Source organism: Lissotriton helveticus, chromosome 6, assembly GCF_964261635.1.
Source record: "Lissotriton helveticus chromosome 6, aLisHel1.1, whole genome shotgun sequence".
In the NCBI taxonomy this organism is placed as follows: Eukaryota; Metazoa; Chordata; class Amphibia; order Caudata; family Salamandridae; genus Lissotriton; species Lissotriton helveticus.
The window spans coordinates 1428427974-1428450794 of NC_136067.1; the positions used below are offsets into that span (position 1 = coordinate 1428427974).

The following is a 22821-nucleotide window of genomic DNA, read 5'->3' on the forward strand; positions in this document are numbered from 1 at the left end:
ATTGAACAGGTAAGATCCCTGTTCGTAACATCAAAATCACCCTCCTTGCACTATGAGTAAGAGAAAACGAAATATAAGGCTGAATATGTTTATACTCTATAAGTGCAGTGAAAGATTTAAATGTTTTTAGTTTATAGCTATGTGCATAGTCCAAATCATAACTCAACCTAGGAGTAAAACATTTAAGAAAAAGTTTTAATTGCGATACGGACCAAGTCAGTAGGATATCTGTAGTAATTTCAGCCATTCGGAACGCCGCAGACATATTCACCAAAAAAGTTTGCTTAACTGCTTCTGTGCCAAAGGTTTCTTTTTGTAACAGGAATCTAAGTGTTCCCTCCTTTGCATGGAGAAGATTGTAGGCCCATCTAATTATGTTGGCCACAGCCGTGGCATAAGCACTTGTTATTCCAAATTCTAGCCTTAGAACCTGTACTGGTGTTGCAATTGGGACCTTCAAAATTTTCTTCAAAATTTTTCCCTCTTGGCGATCCATGAAGCCCCATTGCTTTTTGATGTAAACAATAAAAAGTGTGACTGAATTTTATCATGGTACAAACTGTTTGCTCTGTTTCCTTGTACAAGGTAGAGAAAGTGTTCCACATTGGATTTGTCTTGCTTTTCGGTTGCATCAGTACAAAGTTTCTTTGGCCCAAACTCTGGTTATTGTAAATGTGTACCCCCTTTCTGCAGAACTGTTTTAAAAATTTGAGTGACCACTAAGAAAAAAACACAACCCCTGCAGGCTCGCTCTCATGCTGCACAATATCGCCAGTTCCAACCACAGTCCCAACTAAGGACCACATTATGATGTCAGGCGGGCATCGTTTAGGTTAGGGAACCACCTTTCCATAAGTGCGGTCACAAACTTCAATTTTTCAATGGGAGCTTGTGCGGCAGGCGGAAAGCACCAGCAGTGCAAGTTCGCATTGAAAGATTTACGTTTTTGCACATTACTACAATGTGTGGCAGGCACCTCATGGTGCCTGCCACACAGTGCAGGAATGTGAAGGGAGGCACCAAAGCTGCCTCCCAGGGCCACAACCGGAGGGCCGGGAGGGGGGCAAAGGCTCTTTTCAACAGCAGTTCCATGTCGGAAAGGCCAACATGGAACTGCTGTTCGAAAGTGCCGTCATAATCGCAACGAAGGAAACGTTGTTCGTTAGGGATTATGAGACCCTTCGACTGACCCGTGAACTCCCTAAGCCTGTCGGAACCCAGTCGGATTACCCAACCAGTTTAAAGTCCAACCACCATCTCTGTAATACAGCGGTCGGAGTTTAATCTTAGATGTCGGTCGTAAAGGTCGGAGGCTTTCTGGCCGACATCCAAATCAGGCCCTAAATGTCTTTTTGTAGGCTGCAAGCTTATCACACTGAATAAATATGTCCTGCTTTTTGCTAAAATACCTACTGAGTCATTTAGCAGAGCAAGATGTATGCTATAAACTTACAGCACACATGGTTCAAAGTATTTATCAAATCAAGCGTGTTTTTGGTTATAATTTATGATTGTTGATTAGGCTGTAACGTGAATTTTTTTTACCTCCGATTCTTAAAACCTGTTCTGGAATATTACTACCATAGATTTACCTATGAAACAAGGATGCAAATGTAAAGGGCCAGTGTTGCAAATGGAAAGAAGGTTCCCACAAATTGAGAATTTAGCGCAGAAGCAAAACTGGGCTGCGTCATGAGGAGCAGAGTCAATACATTATGCCTAAGCAATAATGTTTTTTTACAAACTGAACTAAAGAAGTTGGAAATATACCTGATTGTAAAGCTCTCTGTACTACTTAATTGCTCACATACAAGCTGTATTATCTGTTAATTTGAGTGACTAAGGCAACTCCCAAGGCCCGGGCTAGGACAGAAAATAATAAATGTGATTCCACCCGATGCAAATTGGGTTGGGAAAAACATGGCACACATTTGGAAAGCCCCCCCCCCGTGGCTCATTCAGTATGCCACCTGTATGTGGCACTTCCACTCCAAAGGTATGAACATCCTACCTAGCCAATTAGCCACTACTAGTGTTTTGAGGAGAATTTGGCAACGAACATTCATTGATAGTTCCTTTAGCACTCCCATGACCAGAGGAAGGACAGAGTTTGAGAAATGTAACTTAGGAAAGGTAAGTGTGCAACTGCTATTGAGGGTCAGGTGGTAGTTGAATTATTTTCAATAGTAGAACTCCACCATCTGCCACACCAAAGGCATGGTTGTTTTTGTGCAGGAAGGTACAATCCATAGAGGCATTTTCCTCTTTTTATCTATGCTGCAGAATGCAACACCGTGTACCGCCCGGCGTCACTATTTACAAAAATGTGCCCCAGAATTTAATATCCTCATGCCAACATCAATTACAAGGGTGTAACTCACTGAGCTATCCCACCAGTTATCATTGTACACCTAATGGGTTACTAAAAATCGAGGCATGGGGCATGGCATTTGAGCTCCATTTAACACACATGCCTCTACGAATCACTGACTCCCTCCAAGGGCTTCAATTCAGATTAACTCTGCATTTGGACAGGAAAGTTGGACATTTTGAAAAGAAAATCAGGGAATTTATTTACCCTTTGACTTCTTTTGAGGCAGAGGCAATTTCAGGCAGTAAACAGCTAAAGAAAACAGCTAAAATAAAGTGATATTTGGCTTCAAAAATTGGGTTTGGTTAGCATGATTTGAGTCTATAAACTTTCATGGACATCATTTAGGGGTCTCCAGAGGTCACAGCTGCGACCCCTGTCTTGCCCCTTGCGACCCCTGGCACTGCTTCTGTTACCCCTGGCATCAAAGGTGGGAAAATCAGTGCGAGGAACACACTGGTAGCTCAACCTTTTAGTTTTTGGTTGGGGCTCTATTTCCTTTGTTTTTTCTCAATTTTTTATTACACTAACAGTGAATAATGAAGGATTCTTCACTATGAGTGTAATGAAATTGGAATACAATTAGCTGGAGTATGATTTCCCTGGCAGTTGAGGTAAGAAAAAGAAAAATTATTTGACATGTATGTTGTGTGAGAACTTGCAGATGAGTGTGACTGAGTATGTCTATGTAAGCTCGTCTGTGTGAGTAATATTGAAGGTCAAAGGGCGAGTGATGTCACTTCCTCTACCCCAGTCTTTTTATTTTTACAAAGCACATTTTATTAGATTTGCTGCTACAGTATAACTCAGAGGGACCGGACTCATATACAATGCGTCTCTTAATCATTGACATGGCATTGTTTCTTATGCTTTGACCAAACAGTAATGCAATGTAAGGAAGAAAAATACAAATCAACGACTTAACTATGTGCACTTTAACCCTCCAGTGCACCCCATGCCTACCCAACCCACAGCCCATAGTCTGCTGTATTCTTGAGTTATGAAGCAGCATATATGTCCAGGCCACATTGTTTAATTTCAGACTCTATATGCATGACCACAGAGTAATAGGCTCAAGAGTCAAGCCACAGAAGTCTGTCCTCCGCTGACAGATTTTGGGATGTTTCTGTGGCATCCCCTCGCTTGAAATACAGGTACCTCTAGGCCCATATACAAAACCATACCCTTCTTCTAAACTTCTTCACTTTGACACCCTGTTGCACCCCTCAATTGTGCATGGGTGCACATGTTGCAGACATACATGCCCTAAGGGCATGTATGTCTGCAACATGGCACTGTTGGAAAAGCAAAAAAAAATGCTTTTTCAAAGGTTTTCATTATTTACCACCAACTTCTAGTTGGTGGTAAATAACGAATCCTAAACTGAGGAATGCACTAACTTGAGTGCTTCCTACATCCTGGATTCGGTAATTTACCGAATCGGTATATTAAGAATTCGGTATTTTACCGAATCCTTAAATTACCGATTCGGTAAAATACTGAATCCTTAAAAAATGCCACCTACATCTCAAAACCCCAATACCGGTCGGTAACGGCCGCAATTCAGTAATTTCGGCCGTTACCGACCGGTATTGGACCACCTACATCTGGCCCTGTATGTAAGAAGGTGTCATCCCCGTCACCACACCGCAGACAAACGGGGGAATTAACAAGACCCATTCTCCAAAGCTTACGTTGGGTGAAGTAGGCACCATATAAATATTTAAATTGAATCAGTTGCAGGCAAGAGGATATTGCAGCCCGTCACAGGGACTCCTATGCCACCGTCCAATCATCATCATCAATTTGCTCCATATTCCTCTGCCACGTGGCCGGAAGGGCATCCAATGTGATAACCCTATCTGTGATCAGAGATTGGTAGATTTTTGTTACTTGATGGTCAACAAGGTCTCCCATTAGGAGTTTACCCTCGAACAGGCTAAAATCTGGAAGGGCTGACAGACTGTTGATATATGGGATTAAGGTGTGATGGAATTGTAGGTATTGGCTGCAGGGCATAGAGAATTTGGATTGAAGTTCCTGGAAAGATTTAGGGATAAGGCTGCGTATCATGTCTCCTAAAGACGAAATTGAAATGTAATCCTATCCCTGAAAGCCCGCAGACCCGCCATTTGGGGAGTTAGTCTGTTCTGCCACAAAATCACCCACGTAAGGCGACCCCACCAATCATTCCTGATAAAAGATTGCAACCATACCAAGATCAACACTCTTGCTGCCATGTTGAGGGATCTCACATCTGATCTACTATATAGATACTCGTGAAGGAACAGATCTCCCATCATGCACCATTCAACTTCATATGCAGGGCCATCTCTGGGGCTTTAACACGATTCGTTAAGCACCTGTAGGTGTGAGGCTGCATGGCAAAACTAAACGTCTGCTGTTGCAATGCCTCCACAGTATGAAGATTGAAAGTATGTTCGTAGAGCCACCTGGGAGGCTCCACACTGACCCAGTATCTCACTGATTTGCCGAAACCACAAAGGAGAAATCGGATATGGGTGATTCTGCAATTGATAAAGGAGGCGGGGAAGGTATACCATCTTGAAGATGACGGAGTGGCTATAGAGGGACATGGGCAAATGAGACCATGATCTGACCTCAGTACTCACACATTCTATCAGAGCAGTCAGATTGTGATCCCAGGAAATCGACTGACTGAACAAAAGACACCCCGGTACTGCAGACCATCCACTGCTACGAACAAGTCCGCCAGACCCGTGCTATCGACCGGCGACCCCCGAAGCGTCCATAATAATGACTTGCAGATGTTCATGTATAATCGCTGATGTTTCCCCAAACGATGGATTTAGGCCCAGATCCTTGTACTGGGGTGAATGTATGACATTGTTCTACATTCTGTCCATCAACTCTGTTTTTTGCAATTTTCACCCCGAGTGGGCTGGGTATGCTCAGACGTGAGTCCCAGGCTCTCCACACCACTGGAGTCAAGCTATCCAGGCTGAATGAAGGCTGATAGCCAGAAACCGGTCCTTGGATGCTTGATTCCGGTCTGGGAAAGACATGGCTCGGTAGTTTGGACTAGACTGTTCCCATGAGGCACAGGGTCAGAGTTGATTTGCATATAGCCAGTGTCTAACCCAGGGTGGTGTGGAGTGCAACAAAACGATGGATTTAGGCCCAGATCTGTGTACTGGGGTAAATGTATGACATTGTTCTACATTCTGTCCATCAACTGTGTTTTTTGCAATTTTCACCCCGAGTGGGCTGGGTATGCTCAGACATGAGTCCCAGACTCTCCACACCACTGGAGTCAAGCTATCCAGGCTGATGAAGTTTGATAGCCAGAAACCGGTCCTTGGATGCTTGATTCCGGTCTGGGAAAGACATGGCTTGATAGTTCGGACTGGACTGTTCCCATGAGGCACAGGGTCAGAGCTGATTTGCATATAGCCAGTGTCTAACCCAGGGTGGTGTGGAGTGCAAAAAAACGATGGATTTAGGCCCAGATCTGTGTACTGGGGTGAATGTATGACATTGTTCTACATTCTGTCCATCAACTGTGTTTTTTGCAATTTTCACCCCGAGTGGGCTGGGTATGCTCAGACGTGAGTCCCAGGCTCTCCACACCACTGGAGTCAAGCTATCCAGGCTGAATGAAGGCTGATAGCCAGAAACCGGTCCTTGGATGCTTGATTCCGGTCTGGGAAAGACATGGCTTGGTAGTTCGGACTGGACAGTTCCCATGAGGCACAGGGTCAGAGCTGATTTGCATATAGCCAGTGTCTAACCAAGGGTGGTGTGGAGTGCAAAAAAACGATGGATTTAGGCCCAGATCCTTGTACTGGGGTGAATGTATGACATTGTTCTACATTCTGTCCATCAACTGTGTTTTTTGCAATTTTCTCCCCAAACATCTGCATCATTTGTATGATCCTGAGGACTGATGTGCGCAGGTCTGTGAGGAAGAACAGGACATCATCGACATACAGCACAATACGGTCTGAGACTAAGGCATCAATTTTGACCCATGCAGCCAATGGCTCCATGGTCAAAGCAAATAAAGAGGGGATGGGGGCATCTGATGAGAAGGGGGAGGAGAATGAGTCTGCCACACACACACAGAATCCATGAGGTCTGTGCATAGCAAGTGAATGTATGAAAGAAAGCGAGGGCCCATATTATGTCGCCACAGAAGTGCAAATATGTATGTCCAACTAACGATGCCAAATGCCTTATCTATATCTGCTATGAGTAAGGCTGCTTGACATCCCAGTCGATGCACGGTTGCTATTGCGTTTTGAGCCCGAAATATGTTGTGATGCATAGCGCGATGGGGCATAATGCCGGCCTGACCCGGATGTACCAGGTCAGCCATGTGAGCAACAATCTATTGGCTAGGGCGTTTGCCAACAGCTTGGCCTCTGTATATAAGAGGGAGATCGGATGATATGAGGAATGAAGCTCTGGGGGGCACCTAGCTTAGGAAACACCACTATCTCAGCTTGTCGCCAGTCCAAGGGCATGTGCGTTTCCAGGTAATGACCCAGGTCCAGGTAATGACTGCCCAGCAGCGGCATATATGCTCTAAAAGAATTTGCTGGGAAACCCATTTGGGCCTGTGGCTTTTCCCGGATGCAGCTCTGACACTACTGTAGACAGTACATCGACTAGAAAGGAGGCCTCTAGAGACACCCTAGCCGCAGCTGACAAAGTATTCAGGCGTAGATCATCGGAAAACATTTGAGACCTGTGCGTCAGTCAAGATGTCCCTATTTGCGTACAGGGCCCGATAAAAGCCTGCAAAGCTATTGGCCACCGCACTTGGTTTGGTGAACATCGTGGCATGATTGTCACAAATCGGGAAAAGCTGAACTGGCATCAGATCGTTCTGACACAAAGAGTGTGATAATTTCCCAGACGTATCCCCCCATTGATAGAGCCTGCTCTGAGAGGCTAGCCATGCACACTTAGCCTCTTCCAGCCGCATCTTTTGGTACTGCTGTTGAGCATGGCCCAACTGTTGGCGTGCCTGCCCCTTCTTACTTCTCCCTCCCGTGCCTCTCCTGTTCCAGAATTTGGGTTTCAATACCCCTGGTATTTTGGTGAATTGACATCCATGCTAGTATGTATGGATTAATGGAGGCCCATTTTGTAGCATAGGTTCGCACTGCCTGAGTGTACTCCAGCAATGCAGTACTACTTGTCAGGGCCTGAATGGCAATTTTACCCATTTCAAAGGGCTGGAAACATCGGAGACTGGTTTTTTAAACTAAACGGATGCCTACCTCCATCTTTATGGCAGCAGGTATAAGGCGAGCATAAGGAAAGAGAGAGGGAGTGAGTGAAGGAGAAAGAGCAAGACAGAAACAGAGAATTAGAATGAATCGAAGGAGAGCAGAAGGAAGTAGGGGCTGGTTTGAACATTTTTGCCAAGACTACGTTTGGTACCAGTCTGAATCTTACAGTGGCAATCCCTGGAAAATATAGTGGGAATTTTGATCTTTTAACAGATTAGTGTGTTAAGGTAGAAAATTGTCAACATTTGTGTACTAGTGTCAATTTGTGCTATATAAATGCTTTTTTCTTCATAAAAATTAAATAATTAAGAAATACTATGCAGAAAATGGCTAGTGTTCTTTGACTTTGCAATGCCATTGTGCATAGAAAAGTTATGCAAATTTGCAGAGAAAAAATATACACACATTTTCCATCACAGAACTGTATTGCGAAAATATAGGTTCCCTTCTCCGGTCCTTTAGGTTTGGCATGGAAAGGACCATACTACACACATGAAAAAAAAACATGTGGCTGATGGTGAACAAAACTTTGATTTTTTTGCTAAATTTTGAACAGTAAAAATCGTGAATTTCACCAAACTAGACTAGTGGACAAACAATTTATACAGAAGCCTATGATGAGATTCTGTGATTTCCCATCTCTCATTCCATGTATTACAGGCTTAACTTTATTGTTTCATGTGCCACAACAGAAAATGATCCTCTGAAAAATTCGGCATTATTTTGCTGCTAGTGTACTGTGCATCAAACTGAGGGACATATTATCAAGCACGACGTTAGCATTATTGCCGCTTTAGCGACAGAAAACTGCTGCTAAAGCGGCTATAATGGGCTTGATAATATGCCATAGAAAATTCCCATAGAAGCCCATGTTCACACCAGAACATGGGCTTCTATGGGAATTCACACGGGCGTATTATCAAGTCCATTATCGCCGCTTTAGCGGCAGTTTTCTAATGCCTTTTCTTGATAATATGCCCCTGAATTTGCAACCAGTCGATATAACAGGAAGCATTTTGAACCAGGGCAAAAATGGAAGAACATATTTTAAAACCCTGTGCAAAAAATGCTACTTTTAACTGTGTCAACTTGTAGTTGAAGAAGAAACCTCCGTAAAAAGCCAAACAACATGATGTTGCTCTATTTTGAGTCCTAAGAATGATTATATCTCAAACACAGAACCAACTTTTTATGATGTAAACAATAAAAAGTGTGACTGAATTTTATCATGGTACAAACTGTGAGAAAGTGTTACACATTGGATTTGTCTTGCTTTTCGGTTGCATCAGTGCAAAGTTTCTTTGGTCCAAACTCAGGTTATTCTAAATGTGTACCGACTTTCTGCAGGACTGTGTTAACAATTTGAGTGACGACAAAGAAAAAAACACAACCCCTGCAGGCTCGCTCTCATGCTGCACAATATCGCCAGTTCCAACCACAGTCCCGACTAAGGACCACATTATGATGTCGGGCGGGCATCGTTTCGGTTAGGGAACCACCCGACCATAAGTGCGGTTACAAACTTCAATTTTTCAATGGGAGCTTGTGCGGCAGGCCGAAAGCACCAGCAGCCCAAGTTCGCATTGAAAGATTTACGTTTTTGCACATTCCTGCACTGTGTGGCAGGCACCTCATGGTGTGTGCCACACAGTGCAGGAATGTGAAGGGAGGCACCAAAGCTGCCTCCCAGGGCCACAGCCGGAGGGCCGGGAGGGGGGCAAAGGCTCTTTTCAACAGCAGTTCCATGTCAGGAAGGCCAACATGGAACTGCTGTTCGAAAGTGCCATCATAATCCCAACGAAGGAAACGTTGGGGCATATTATCAAGAATGGGTGTTGCATTATCGCCGCTTTTATCGGCAGGAAACTGCCGATAAAGCAGCGATAATGGGCTTGATAAAATGCTCTATAAATTCCAATCGAAGCCCATGTTAGATGTAAAGACATCTAACATGGGCTTCGATTGTAATTCATAGAGCATATTATCAAGCCCATTATCGCCGCTTTATCGGCAGTTTCCTGCCGATAAAAGCGGCGATAATGCAACGCCCATTCTTGATAATATGCCCCATTGTTCGTTAGGGATTATGAGACCCTTCGACTGACCCGTGAACTCCCTGAGCCTGTCGGAACACAGTCGGATTACCCAGCCAGTTTAAAGTCCAACCACCATCTCTGTAATACAGCGGTCGGAGTTTAATCTTAGATGTCGGTCGAAAAGGTCGGAGGCTTTCTGGCCGACATCCAAATCAGGCCCTAAATGTCTTTTTGTAGGCTGCAAGCATATCACACTGTAATAAATATTTCCTGCTTTTCGCTAAAATACCTACTGAGTCATTTAGCAGAGCAAGATGTATGCTATAAACTTACAGCACACATGGTTCAAAGTATTTATCAAATCAAAGTTTTTTTGGTTCTAATTTATGATAGTTGATTAGGCTGTAACTTGTATTCTCTTTACCTCCGATTCTTAAACCCTGTTCTGGAATATTACTACCATAGATTTACCTATGAAACAAGGATGCAAATGTAAAGGGCCAGTGTTAGAAATGGAAAGAAGGTTCGCAGAAATTGAGAATGTGTGCAGAAGCAAAACTGAGCTGCCTCATGAGGAGCAGAGTCAATGAATTATGCCTAAGCAATATTGGTTATTTACAAACTGAATTAAAGACATTAGAAATATACCTGATTTTAAAGATCTCTGTACTATTTAATTGCTCACATAAAAGCTGTATTAACTGTAATTTGGATGAGTAAGGCAACTCCCAAGGCTCGGGCTAGGACAGAAAATAATAAATGTGATTCCACTCGCTGCAAATTGGGTAGGGAAAAACATGGCACACATTTGGAAAGCCACCCCTGTGGCTTATTCCGTATGCTGCCTGTGTGTGGGACTTCCACTCCAAAGGCTTGAACATCCAATCTAGCCAATTAGCCACAACTAGTGTTTTGAGGAGAATTTGACAACGAACATTCATGGATAGTGTCTTTAGCACTCGCATGACCAGAGGAAGGACAGAGTTAGAGAAATGTAACTTAGGGAAGGTAAGTGTGCAACCGCTATTGAGGGTCAGGTGGTAGTTGAATTATTTTCAATAGTAGAACTCCACCATCTGCCACACCACACTCAATTGGGCATGATACCACGTGACACACCCACCCCTTGCTGAATTGTGTGCTCAGTGCCACCTACCATCTTCTGCACAGTGCTGTCTGCTACTGTAACCTTATATACAGATGCCCATAACAGCAGCCATACATCTGGCCCACCTCCCAACTCTTACCTGGCTCTTCTTGTACAGATCTATGTGTATCCAGCTTTTTCATCGTAAAAATGTAGGAGGACACCTCTGGGATTTAACACATTTGCTGGAGCGGTCTATTTGTAATCTCTGATGACCAGTTTGATTCATCAAGGAGGAAGGTCAGTTGGATAATGTAATATGTAGGTCACGTGTTTGTTACAGAATTTCTTAAGCTACTTACAGGCCATAAATTGTAATCCCGGTACTATGTCTCAGTGAGTTATGCCTCCACTTCAAACGGCTACATACAAGCTGCAACGCAAAATCTTAAACATTGCATAGTATTTAACTCAGCCTCACATTATTATGAGTTTGCTAGTAGGTTATTTTAAAGTACCAATTAAGGGGCCGATTATGATGGCGGACGGACCTGAGTCCGTCCGCCACCATAGAGTAGGAGGGACCGTCCGCAGGGGCAGCGGCGGTCCCTCCGTGCAAATTAGGATGTGACCGCCACCCTGGCGGTCACATCCTGTATTTTTAACATTGCGGCGGTTGCAGCTTCAAGCTGCACCCGCCGCAATGTTAAAAATGCATGCACCGCATTTGCGTGCACAAAGCGGCAGGCACCGCGCGGTGCCTGCTGCTTTGTTCACGCAAATGCAGGGGGTACCATAGGTACCCCCCATGTGCACCCCCCACGCCCCCTTCACCCAGGGGGCCCGCAACAGGCCCACGAAGTGAAGGTCCGTATGCTTTTCCACGGCGGAAATGCCGCCATGGAAAAGCATACATTCTACTCCATCATGATATGGCTGGCGGTGTCTGATAGACACCGCGAGCCATGTTATAGCTTTTCCTCCGCGGTCGGAAGGCGACCGCGGCGGAAAAGCTGCGAACTGAAAAACGATCCCCCAGCCATCCTAATCTGGCGGGGGGTCTTTTTCAGTCCGCAGCGGTTTTCCCGCATCCTCCGGGCCGGCGGTGGTTTCCGCTGGCCCGGAGGATATGGGAAAACCGCCATCATAATCGGCCCCTTAGTTCTAATTGTGTTCTATAAATGATTATTATTAGTGCAATTATAAAGACAGACATACCTGGCATTCCATTTTAGGATTCATTAGCAACATGATCTTGCACAACCTTCAATGCTATTCTCTGCCTCTCCTCCCTTATTTTCCACTATCATAGAATCTGACTAACCATCTTCGTTCCTGTTATTCCTACACCATATCCAAGCTGAGCCCTTGTTTTAATTCACCTGCAGTGTGTAAAGTTAATTCATTAAACCCAGAATTTCTCTAAGTTAGAGCCTGATTTTTAGAAAGTACATCGAGGATACAGTAGGGTTTGCCTGTTTCTGACTCTGAGCTGTGCTGTCGAAAAGAATTCCCTAACTTGGAGACATATCGTGTTAAATGAGTTCAGGTCCTCATTAATAGGATTTTAGCATAGGGCAACAAAGCAAGGCACTGTGCTGCGCTGCACTACACCACAGTAAAAGGCCATGAATGCACCATATTTATACAAAACGGTGCATTACTGTCCTTTATCCCTGCACTGGTGCCGTTTCGGCAACCTAAGTCAAACGTAGATACCCTTGTACCATGGTGCAAGGGTGCCGCCTTTGCATGCAACATTGTTTTTGTGTAGAAAGGGACATCTTCCTGCAAAAAGCAATCCTGAGAGACGTTTTCCTCTTTTTATATGTCCTGCAGAATGTGGCACACAATGAAAGAGGAAATAAGAAAGAGAAATAAACATATTCCTCCTCGTTACGCCTCACCTAGGGAGGCGTACAGATTTGGCGCTTTCCCAGGTCTACATCATTTTGTAAATCTAGGGCAGTGTCAAAATCCATGGGTGTTTTGTGGGCAAACCCACCGCAGGGCACATGGAATGCCTCCTGGGCACAGAGTAAGGAGACGCAGCGATTTGCGATGAGTTGCCTTACTCAAGCTTTATGAGACCACTGAAAGCCACGTAGTGTGCAAAAGTGATACAGGGCTCTCATAAATAAGCCCCTCAGTTTACAAGCTCCAGATGTATAGACACAAGTGCCTGTCTCTGCCCTGAGGCAGCACAGTCTATCATGCTGTGGACCCTAGGTCTGTCAAATATCTTACTGCTCTTAGAGCTGCATAGGGCTGCGCCTGGGCTCATTCTTAAATGTTCTAAACCATTATATTGCACTAGCTCATTTCTCCATGCCGGTTTGTCAATGTAGGTCTTTGTATTTGATAAACAAGCTTACTTGCTTTGAGCCAAATCCATAATGCAAAAAAGCATACCAAGAAAGCCAGCTACTAGGAAAGCCAGCTACTGAAGACTCAACTGCACTACATATATTTAGGCGTAATGCTTCATGCTTCTGTTACTTACACGACTGGTTTATATATTGTTTTCACTCCAATAAACTGAAGTTGTTCTGTTATCTCGGGGATACTTTCACAGCGTGCTAGGTTTATTCTTGGGTAATACATTAAGTAGGAGAGGCACATTTCATCTCTCGTGCTCAGTCCACCCTGGAAATTAGAAAATGGTGTTGGTTAGAATCCATGAAATAGAAAACACTGTGCGCATTATTGTCTTTAAGCAGGCAAATATGTCACATTAAGACATGCACTTTGGAAATTAGTAAGGACATTTTAAAAAAATGCTACACACCAGTAAAAAATCATAATGCCTGATGAAATGATTTTTAAAATTTGACTCATTACGATGGCAGGTGGAAAGCCACCGACCCACTCGGTTGGTTTACAATTCGACAGACCGACTACAATGTTCGCAGTTGGATTGTAAACCACACTGTCTTTCCGAATCAGTTCCGACCGGCTCTCTGAGAATATTTGTTGGTCAGACTCGCATCGTAAAGATCTAGGGACTGCGTTACCGACCGAGTGATTTCGATGTTGGTTTTCAACAGCCTTTCCAAGTTGGCCTATCTGACATGAAAAGGCTGTTGGGAAAAGTGACTTTTGGGACTCCTAGCAGGGTGCCCTTCATTCTGCGGCCTACGGTTGTTGGCCAAGGGGGTACCTAAGGTACTGCCCTGTAAAACCCTACACTGTGTTGTCAGGCAGAATACGGTTTCCCATAGGAGTCAATGGGAATCCGACCAAACAGTGTTTGGTCGCATCGTAATCGGTTGGACTGAACCGCTGACTGCTAGTCGGTCGGTCCTGCTTCCAAGTCGGTCTCAGTGTTTGGACATCATAATGAGGTCCTTAGTTGAAATGTCTATATCATGAAGCTATGCCTGTCATGTAAGTGGTAACACAATGAAGATATTGCCACATCTTTCAATGTTTTAATTGGTCTGAGGGTGTGTGCACACTTTTCAAGAAAAGGAGATTTCAGAAAAGGATGTTCTACATGATGAGAGGGAGTTGGCTGAGTCTAACTGTAGACACAAAAGGTGACTAGGAGATTTCCATGAGAACAGATAGATAGGAATTGGTTAAAACTATGCTTTCAGCCTCTAGTTAATAAGGCTGTTAGCCTGAGAAGAGAGGATACACTCCTGTTGTGTGCTGTGACTGAGATCCTAGAAGCTCCAAACCATCTGACTTATATAAGTGAACTGGTGCAACAACTAGGCAAAAACAATAATGTTAAAAATCAAGAAATTATAGCATCCATAGTAGTTTTAAAATTTGCAAATCTATACAATTCATAGAAAAATTAGATCACAAATAATTCATCAACCATAGGAATGTTCTCCCAAAAACATTGGGCGTAGTCACCTTTTTGATTCTTAAAACTTCCAGCAGAGCAAGGCTTGAATCTTTAGCCCCACAGGGCTCTGTGAAGTCAGATACCATGCTTGGAATGTTCTGCAAAACCCATTTTCAGCACAGTAAAAAGCTGCACACTGATTTCCACACCCACCTTATTGTTGTCCTTCATGGTCAATCATCAGCACCTTGTTCCAGTCCTGCAAAAAACGACTAAGTTCCATTTTTTTTATGTGAAGTGCTGAGACATTTCCTCCTGGTTTCTTCTGCTGCCCTCGGGCAGGCTTTAAGGCACTGGGTCTCTCTTCAGCTAAGGGGTCTGTTTCTCTCATCAGCTGAGCCCTTTTGAGTAAGGAGCTTCTCTGCTCTTTTGTTTCGTTGGAACAGGCAATCATGAATTCAGTCACCTTATCTTTAGAGAGCAGTTCCTGTGTCACAGGGAGTCAGGAACATTCAGGAGATTCTAAGTCTTCTTTTGTCCAGTATGCCTTGTCTCTTCAGGTGTAGTCTACCCAGGTCCATAGATGCTCTAGGTGACTGGAGAATTTTCTCTGTCGAGTCCTTTCTACTTTCTTACTCTACGCTCACTATCTTTTGCAGAACATCCATTATGTAAAGACTACCAGAACTCCTAAACCCAAAATGGCTTACCCTTTTTTAATCAATGCTACTCTAGGTCTCTCCTGAACCACTCCACTATTCGGATGAGGTCTCATCCCCTTGTTAGGACCAACAACATTGTCCTATGGAGGGCATGGTCACTAACTTCCAGAAAGTAATGTGGATTGAGTAGACAACTAGTTCCAACCCAGTTTAGTCTCAGGTATCACACTTTTATAAGTTACATTTTTACCAAATTTTCAAAAAATAGTTTTCACCAATAATTTAGATTTTCAAATGCAAGCAGAGAATAACCTCAATTTATTTTGCTGCCATTTTCCCAGGCCAAGATATGCAATTTGATTGTAATTATATCTGGACTTGTACATGGGGAATGTAGCTGAAGCTATGCTGTGTACAGCTTATGGATATTGTGAGGACCAACCAACTAAAATATTTAGGGCCCCTTTTACAAGAGGCCTGCGCCACCGAAGTGTCCCTTTTTATGATGCTCCAGTGGCACAGACCTCTCAATCATTTATAAATATCTAACTTATAACATGAATCTTCATGAAACTTTACAAAAAGGTGCTCTTTTACGCCTAATTTGTGCATGGAAAGTTTTGAGGTGATTCGTCATGCGATCTCTCCTCCTCAGTGACTATGGCGGCACAGACAGAGGAATCAGAAGCCAATGAATTTATAGTGCAGGAAAATTCTTTATTTCAAAATGTATTCATAGTAAAACAATGGTCGAAGGGGGAAAATTACAGCCAACACGATTACTGTGGCTCTATTTTGTACTAGCAAACATTGTTTGTCCTTCATCCCTTTCCATGGACCCTTATGACTACAATGCTAACGACTTCACATTCATGGGATTGCTTGGTATCCATTTTCCAGCATATCCAGATATCGATTGATAAACATATCCTTCATAGTGCATTAGTGAAACAATATACCTATACATTTCATTTACACATATCAACAGGTTCAAAATGTACATAATCCAATTTCATATTCCCTGATTCCCACATCGTGTATATTCAATCCCGATTGTGATACACTATATAATTTCTTCATCCCTCTGTCTAGACATATGCTTTCGCAATTCTGCCCCTTGTTGGCCATGCTTAAAATTCAAAATTCCTTATATATATTTTCTATTCCCAACCCAAAATACAAAATTCAGTTGTTCTCCTCTTAAAATACAATATAATACAAGAACCTCGATATATATTCACTTTGTTGCATTAGTTTTCTCAAAAGTGCATTTTATTTTTTAGTGGAGATAAATTAAATTGCACATATCCATGAAAAGAGAGCGATACTCTCCTTTTTGTCTTAAAAGGCTTTATCTTCTTTGCACTCAAGACTAAGACTCATTACATTCACTAGGAAATGTTATCTCTCCAAATGTGTTGTACTCAATTTTGGAACAAAAAACTAGAATTTCCTGTTTTGAATAGTCCGGGGAAAAAATTACGTGCATTGTGTTGTCCTAAAAGGAGGGGGAGTTTTATTTCCATTATAAACGCACCCATACTTTCCTTTAGAGTGTTGTCGACATTTTATTCATACACCTCAGTAGCCCTAAAGTGCATTAAATCTATCAGAAATGTAGAGAAATGTCATACTTTCATTGCACTATTTATCCAAAATTGTAATAATGTCTATATGTTCTCCCAGAGAAAAAAGACCATTCCTTGCACTGTTCAGCAAGGAAATAAAGAGTGTGGTGCATTCCTTCCCAGTGTGGTAAATATTACAGCAGACTTAAAATAACTGCAAAGAGAGGTCACCATGAAGAGAAAAAGATGTCATACACCTATTGCATTATTTTGAAAAAGAGATAGAGTGCATCATGTTTCTATAACAGGAGGAGGGTATTCAATCCTATTGCACTTATGTTGTGAATGAAATAAAGTGCATAGCACATTCACTCCCAATATACTAATTGATGCACAGCTTCAAATATGACTACAAGATATTTGACATGTCCATAAAGTAATATAAGACAAGTCCCCAGTGTTTTCCTAATAAGAATGCACATTTGTTTCAGTCAAATAGTGCTCATTCCAGTTTACAATCCCTTTCAACACATCAGAAATCTCCTCATTTTAGCACCATTCCATAATTTATAGGTGCACATAAAGTTCAGCATCTGTGTTGTGCCCCCAGTGTATTTCAGTGCCCAGGGTTAGAATCAGTTTGGACTCTTGCCTTCTTAACTCCTTCCCACTGTCTCCTCCATGGGGAGGCACTTATATATGTCTAATTCCATGAAATGAGAATCCCTCTAATGAGCCTTGATGGTGTTGTATAAAGTGATTAGCCATAGGGTCTACTTTGTTACCCGTTTTCAATTGCTCTTATATGTCCTTTTTTAAATCATACTTCCAAAATACAGCTTTCCACATTTGTACTCAGGTACATATAATAAATATTATAGGCCTAATTAACAAAGTTAAAGTTAGGCCAACTTAACTACTTTTTGGTAGTCCCAAAGATAAATTCCTACTAATATCTTTACGACTTGTAATGTGTAATTATACCACTTGTAACTTTCCTTTGTGAATACCAAAAAGTAATAAACTTAGACTTAAGAAGTAAAGTTAGACATAAGTCTGAATTGACAAATGTTTGATATTCACAAGGGTAAGTTAATACTAGTAACTTTACTACTAGTAACGTTACTACTAGTAAAGTTGCTAGTCGTAACTTACTTTTGTGAATATCGAAAAGTAGTAAAGTTCGACTTTTGGTCTAAGATATACTTTTGGTTTAATTTTACCTTTGGGAATCATGCCCTCTGTGTTACAAGATATCATGTCCCATATAGTGATTGCCTGTCCTCTTAAAGGGTTTATAGCTTTTTCGATTTTGTCCATACTACCAGATCGGCACGTGTTACATTTGGTTAAAACTTTTCCACTTTCCATTCACCAATCACTTCCAATTTCTGAGTTTAAAAAACTTTGTTTTAAAATATTACCCAAAGATATTGTTTTTCATATAGTTATTCTTGGATTCGGGCATATATATTTCCTTCGATGTTGATCATGTTCCAAGATATGCCAGTTATTTTTTAAGATCTTTCTAATCTTTGTTTTTGCTTGATTAACTTCCAAGAATAATATGTCAGTGTGCATAGATAAATAGATAGATAGCTAGATAGATAGCTAGATAGATAGATAGATAGATAGATAGATAGATAGATAGATAGATAGATAGATAGATAGATAGATAGATATGGTAAAAAAATAATAGGTTTGTAACTTGTATTTGCTTTAGAAATTGTAACATTATTTTATCGATATAACATTATTATATATATATTATTCACATATGTGCAAAATCCTCATGATTGCATGTTGTAGGTGGCCCCTCCAGTTTTATCTGTGACCACCTTGTGTGTCCCCTAAAAATGCCTCCTAGAGACACTGAGGACACAAACAAATAAATGAAAACATCCCAGTTTTGGACAAACAAGAAAAAGCAAACAAGGCTCATATGCCATGTTGTACTCCAGTTTTGGAAACTGCCTTTGTGATCTCTCGGGTTACGGATACCAAAGGCAGTGTCAGGGGTCACAAAGAGCAAGTCAGAGTTCACAGCTGTGACCCCTGGCAATTCCTAAATGGCTTCCATGCCTGTATAATTTTTCCTTTGGGGAGTAATTGTATAAATGCTCCCAGGTGGGTGGGGAATCCTTGAAATATTATATTCACTGGAAAATGCAAAATTCCAATCATTTCTCAAAATAAATGTCTCAATCTTACCCATGTCATGGACGTTCGACCTTTAGTGTTGTACCGACATTCAGTTATTAGGTTGTCACCCTGCAAAGAAAATATAAAGGCTATAAGTTGGGGCACACATTAAGTATATTATTTTCATTTTAAAAGAAATGTATAGTTTTCAGATATTGCCAGTAGGATCATGCTAAAGGAGTCGTTAAGTGCTGGATGTGTGTATAGCTCCTGCTTATCCCTGAGGTCATCTTGGTGCTGAATAACAGATGTTTATTACTGCCTAACTCAGTGGCACTCATTTTATCAACCGTGGAAGGTTGAACATCTGATTGGACCCATCAGGGTTAGAACCTGTGATAATGAGGTGAAACAAAAGTTCGAGGAGTGAAGGGCCGCTGGACCCATCATAAGACATGACATGCGTCAGCACATTTTAATTTTATTTCTAAGACATGTGTTATTTGTTTTCATCAATGCCGTGTATGCCACTGTTGGTTAGACATTACTTCCCTTTTCTTGGGGAGTTAAAATAGCTTTATAACCTACCATAGTGGGCTATATGGTCATTAAAGGCCCACTCCAACGTTAAAGGTCTGAGCTGAAGGCGAGAGCCTTTAACAAGAGAGTGGACCTTTAATGGCCGTAATAACCCAACTACAATGGGCTATAAGGCTACTAGAAGATTCTGCCGCTAGAGGGCAGAATGTTCTAACAAATAAAACAAAGGCCTCAGTGAGCTGGAGGGGATCTAAATTCCCTCTGGATCCATGAGACTTTTGTTCACAGCAACAGCTGTGAACGGCAAACATTGGAATGTTGGCGCTCCAGGCTTTTACCAGCCGTTAGAAGCCTGGTGCACCCCATTGTCTTTAATGGAGCTTCCAACATTACAATGTTCTAATAGCTGTTAAATTCTTATAACTGTATTTTAGACGTGGGCCTGAAACAGTTTGTGGGTGCATTGAGAGGTAAATTGGTATTAGCCATTTTCACCTAATAGCATGTCAGCAAAACAGCTATTTACATTTTTCCTCACGTCAACTGAGTACATACAGGCCAACAGTCATTGATTTCTTCATGTGCCTTCGCCACATTTTCAGGAATCTTTGAAAGCAGGCAAACAACAGGAATTAATGCCTAAACTACACACCTTTTAGTTTTCTTAGTAAATATTAAAATTTCTTAGAGGTTTGGTGACATTATGGGCAGCATGTTTTAAATGTATGATGCGTTGGTTGGTATGACCGTATGGTTATAGTGTGTATATGCACCAAGAGTTCTATTAGAATGTCACCGATTGGCATCTCTCTAGGAGATATCTGATAAGAGCATGAATCATATTTCAAATAAGGACAAAGGGGCATTAATTGCCCTTCTATATGCATGGAGTTTAACTCCAGAAGGTAAGAATACAGTCATTCAAATGATACATATGGCTGATAGAAAGGGCGTGCACCAAGACACAAGAAAGAGGTCAGGTTAATGTATGTATATAAAATAACATTCACAACCCATGACCAGGATGAAACATAACTGTGGTTAGGATCTCTTTTGAGAGTTATTATTCTATTGTTGAAAATGTTATATTAGCTCCTTTACCTTTCATTTATAATAATATTCCCTTTTCTTCAATCTCATTTTTTAATGATTTGAGAGTCTATTTAAACCTGGACCTTTAAATCAATAATGGCTATTACTCTTGATGTTCCATCATACTGCTTGATATCTTCTAGTAGAGATACAAAGAGCAGCAAAATACATCAGATGTTCTATGGCATGTAGGAAAGACACTGTTAACATTGCACAAACATTCTGTAATGTGTCAATTAATCACCACTGATATTCTTTCCTCTGAGTTCTCTTCTTCCTCATCATAGACCTTACACTATTTGGGTAATTGTACCATAGCAGGAAAGGCATTGCTTCTCGACCTTTAAAATATTTGCTCATCTACCTGATTTGGGTATGTTAAAAATTGACATCTCACCCAATAAAGCTTGTTCAATAAATTCAAGCAGCATCAATAAAGAGGAAGGCAAGGGCTGCACAAGAGTGTGGGATGAAGAAATGCAATTTCTAAAAAGTAGTACCCCTTTGTCTTGTCCATTTTTCTGGCTACAGTCCTTAACTTAGGAGGCTATATCATAAAAGTGTCCAATCTTCAACTAAAATAAAATGACAGTTAACCCACGTGGAATGGAAAGAAGTGGCAACACTTAAGATTAACAGGCACATCAGATTACAAATTCATTGAAATCTTCAGCAGATCCATAGACTACATCACAGTGGTGAAAACAGCAAATCATATAGACAGTGTTGAAGTACATCACTGAAGGAATAGGAAATCAGCATGAAGTCCGCCAGCAAAATGCAGGAGGGAATACAATGTACATCAGGATGACATATGCCCCACCAGTGGTAATATACTGCAGAGGTGATAATGATGGCTGGGATTCATATTTATAGAGCTCACTGCTATCTCTTCTGCCTCTGGGAGAGTCCTGGTACTAGTTTGAGACTTACACTGACCAAACCAACACACTTTTCAGCTGTTTGGATGGCACAATAGCAGACATAAAGCCATGGTAAGCTGATTCCAAAACCTAGTGCCATGAAAGGAGAAGGAACAAACCCCTATAAACTGTTTGTGAATTTAAGAGGTAATAAACAGATCAGTGTTTACAGAGGGCAGGAATTGGTTGGGCTATAAGGAACCAGCCAATTTTACAGATACATATGGTGCTATTCACAAAGGTAACTTACACTTGCGAGGAAGCAACACCTGTATCTTTACTCTTATACTTTTCAGTAACTTTATTACTTTTGTCTATTCGTTTTTTAAAGTTACTCAAAAGTGTAGATTTACATAGCTCGGCTCCCTGTAACAGTTGATGGAGCCACACCTCTGAGTATAAGTTACTACTGCCAAAAAGGATCAGAAGTAAGTCCAACACCATTCATGGCCAGCCACTGGTACTGCAACATCCTCCCATAGATAATAATGGAGATAGGGACTTAATATAGACCCACAGTGGTAAAATACATTGATCTAACCACTGTCCTAGTGGTGGAGAAAGCTGCTTACAAAGGAAAAGTTAGTAACAGTAACCTTACTCTATTAAACTAATATGGAATAAATATGTAATTAATTTATATATTTTAAATTTTAATTAATTTAAAAAGTTTGAAAACAAATCCCACCTAAATTAACATGTTTGTTTTTACTATTATGTTTTAAAAATCCCAAAAGGTCATGAATTGAAATAATTTTAAAATTCATTTTACTTTCTTCATTAGTTACATTTATTTTTGAATTATAAAATGTTATTAAAATATTTTATCATAAACTAACATTTATTTTCATTTATATACAATTTTCTAACATGAGATTACATTAATATATGTTTTTAAGTTTGGATAAACTAATTAATCTTAAACATATTTGCTATGGGTTTTTTTTAATTTTAAGTTCCTACTCCATTTTCTATGAGAGGGTTTTGCAGTTTAGTGGTTGGCCATGTGTGGCATTGGACTTAATCCAGGGTCATTTTTCTCTGTAGTAACTTTACACTCATAAGTCTGATTCAGGGGGTGCAGACATGTAAGCTTATACTGTTAAGTACATTTACACTCGGAAATGGTGAATAGCCAAAAGTAGTAAATACACTACAAAGTCTATGAGTGAATTTATATGTGTAGATTTATTCACATATACATGTACTTTTGTAAATAGACCCCATGAGAGGTGGATATTTACACTCGTAGATTTGTGAATTGCATTTTGTAGTAAGTACTAATACTGAAGTACTATTTTACGTACTACAGAATGTAG

General features: G+C 41.3%; 1 protein-coding gene across 1 annotated transcript in view; it reads right to left on the reverse strand.

Moving 5' to 3' along the window:
• Positions 1–22821, reverse strand: part of MOXD1 (monooxygenase DBH like 1) — a 778557-nt gene that overhangs the window by 97143 nt on the left and 658593 nt on the right. Inside the window, exons 9-10 of the mRNA XM_078647020.1 lie at positions 19017–19076; positions 13280–13422 (exon numbers count right to left, since the gene is read on the reverse strand). Coding sequence (XP_078503146.1) covers positions 13280–13422; positions 19017–19076 — 203 coding nt within the window. The remainder of the gene's footprint in view (positions 1–13279; positions 13423–19016; positions 19077–22821) is intronic.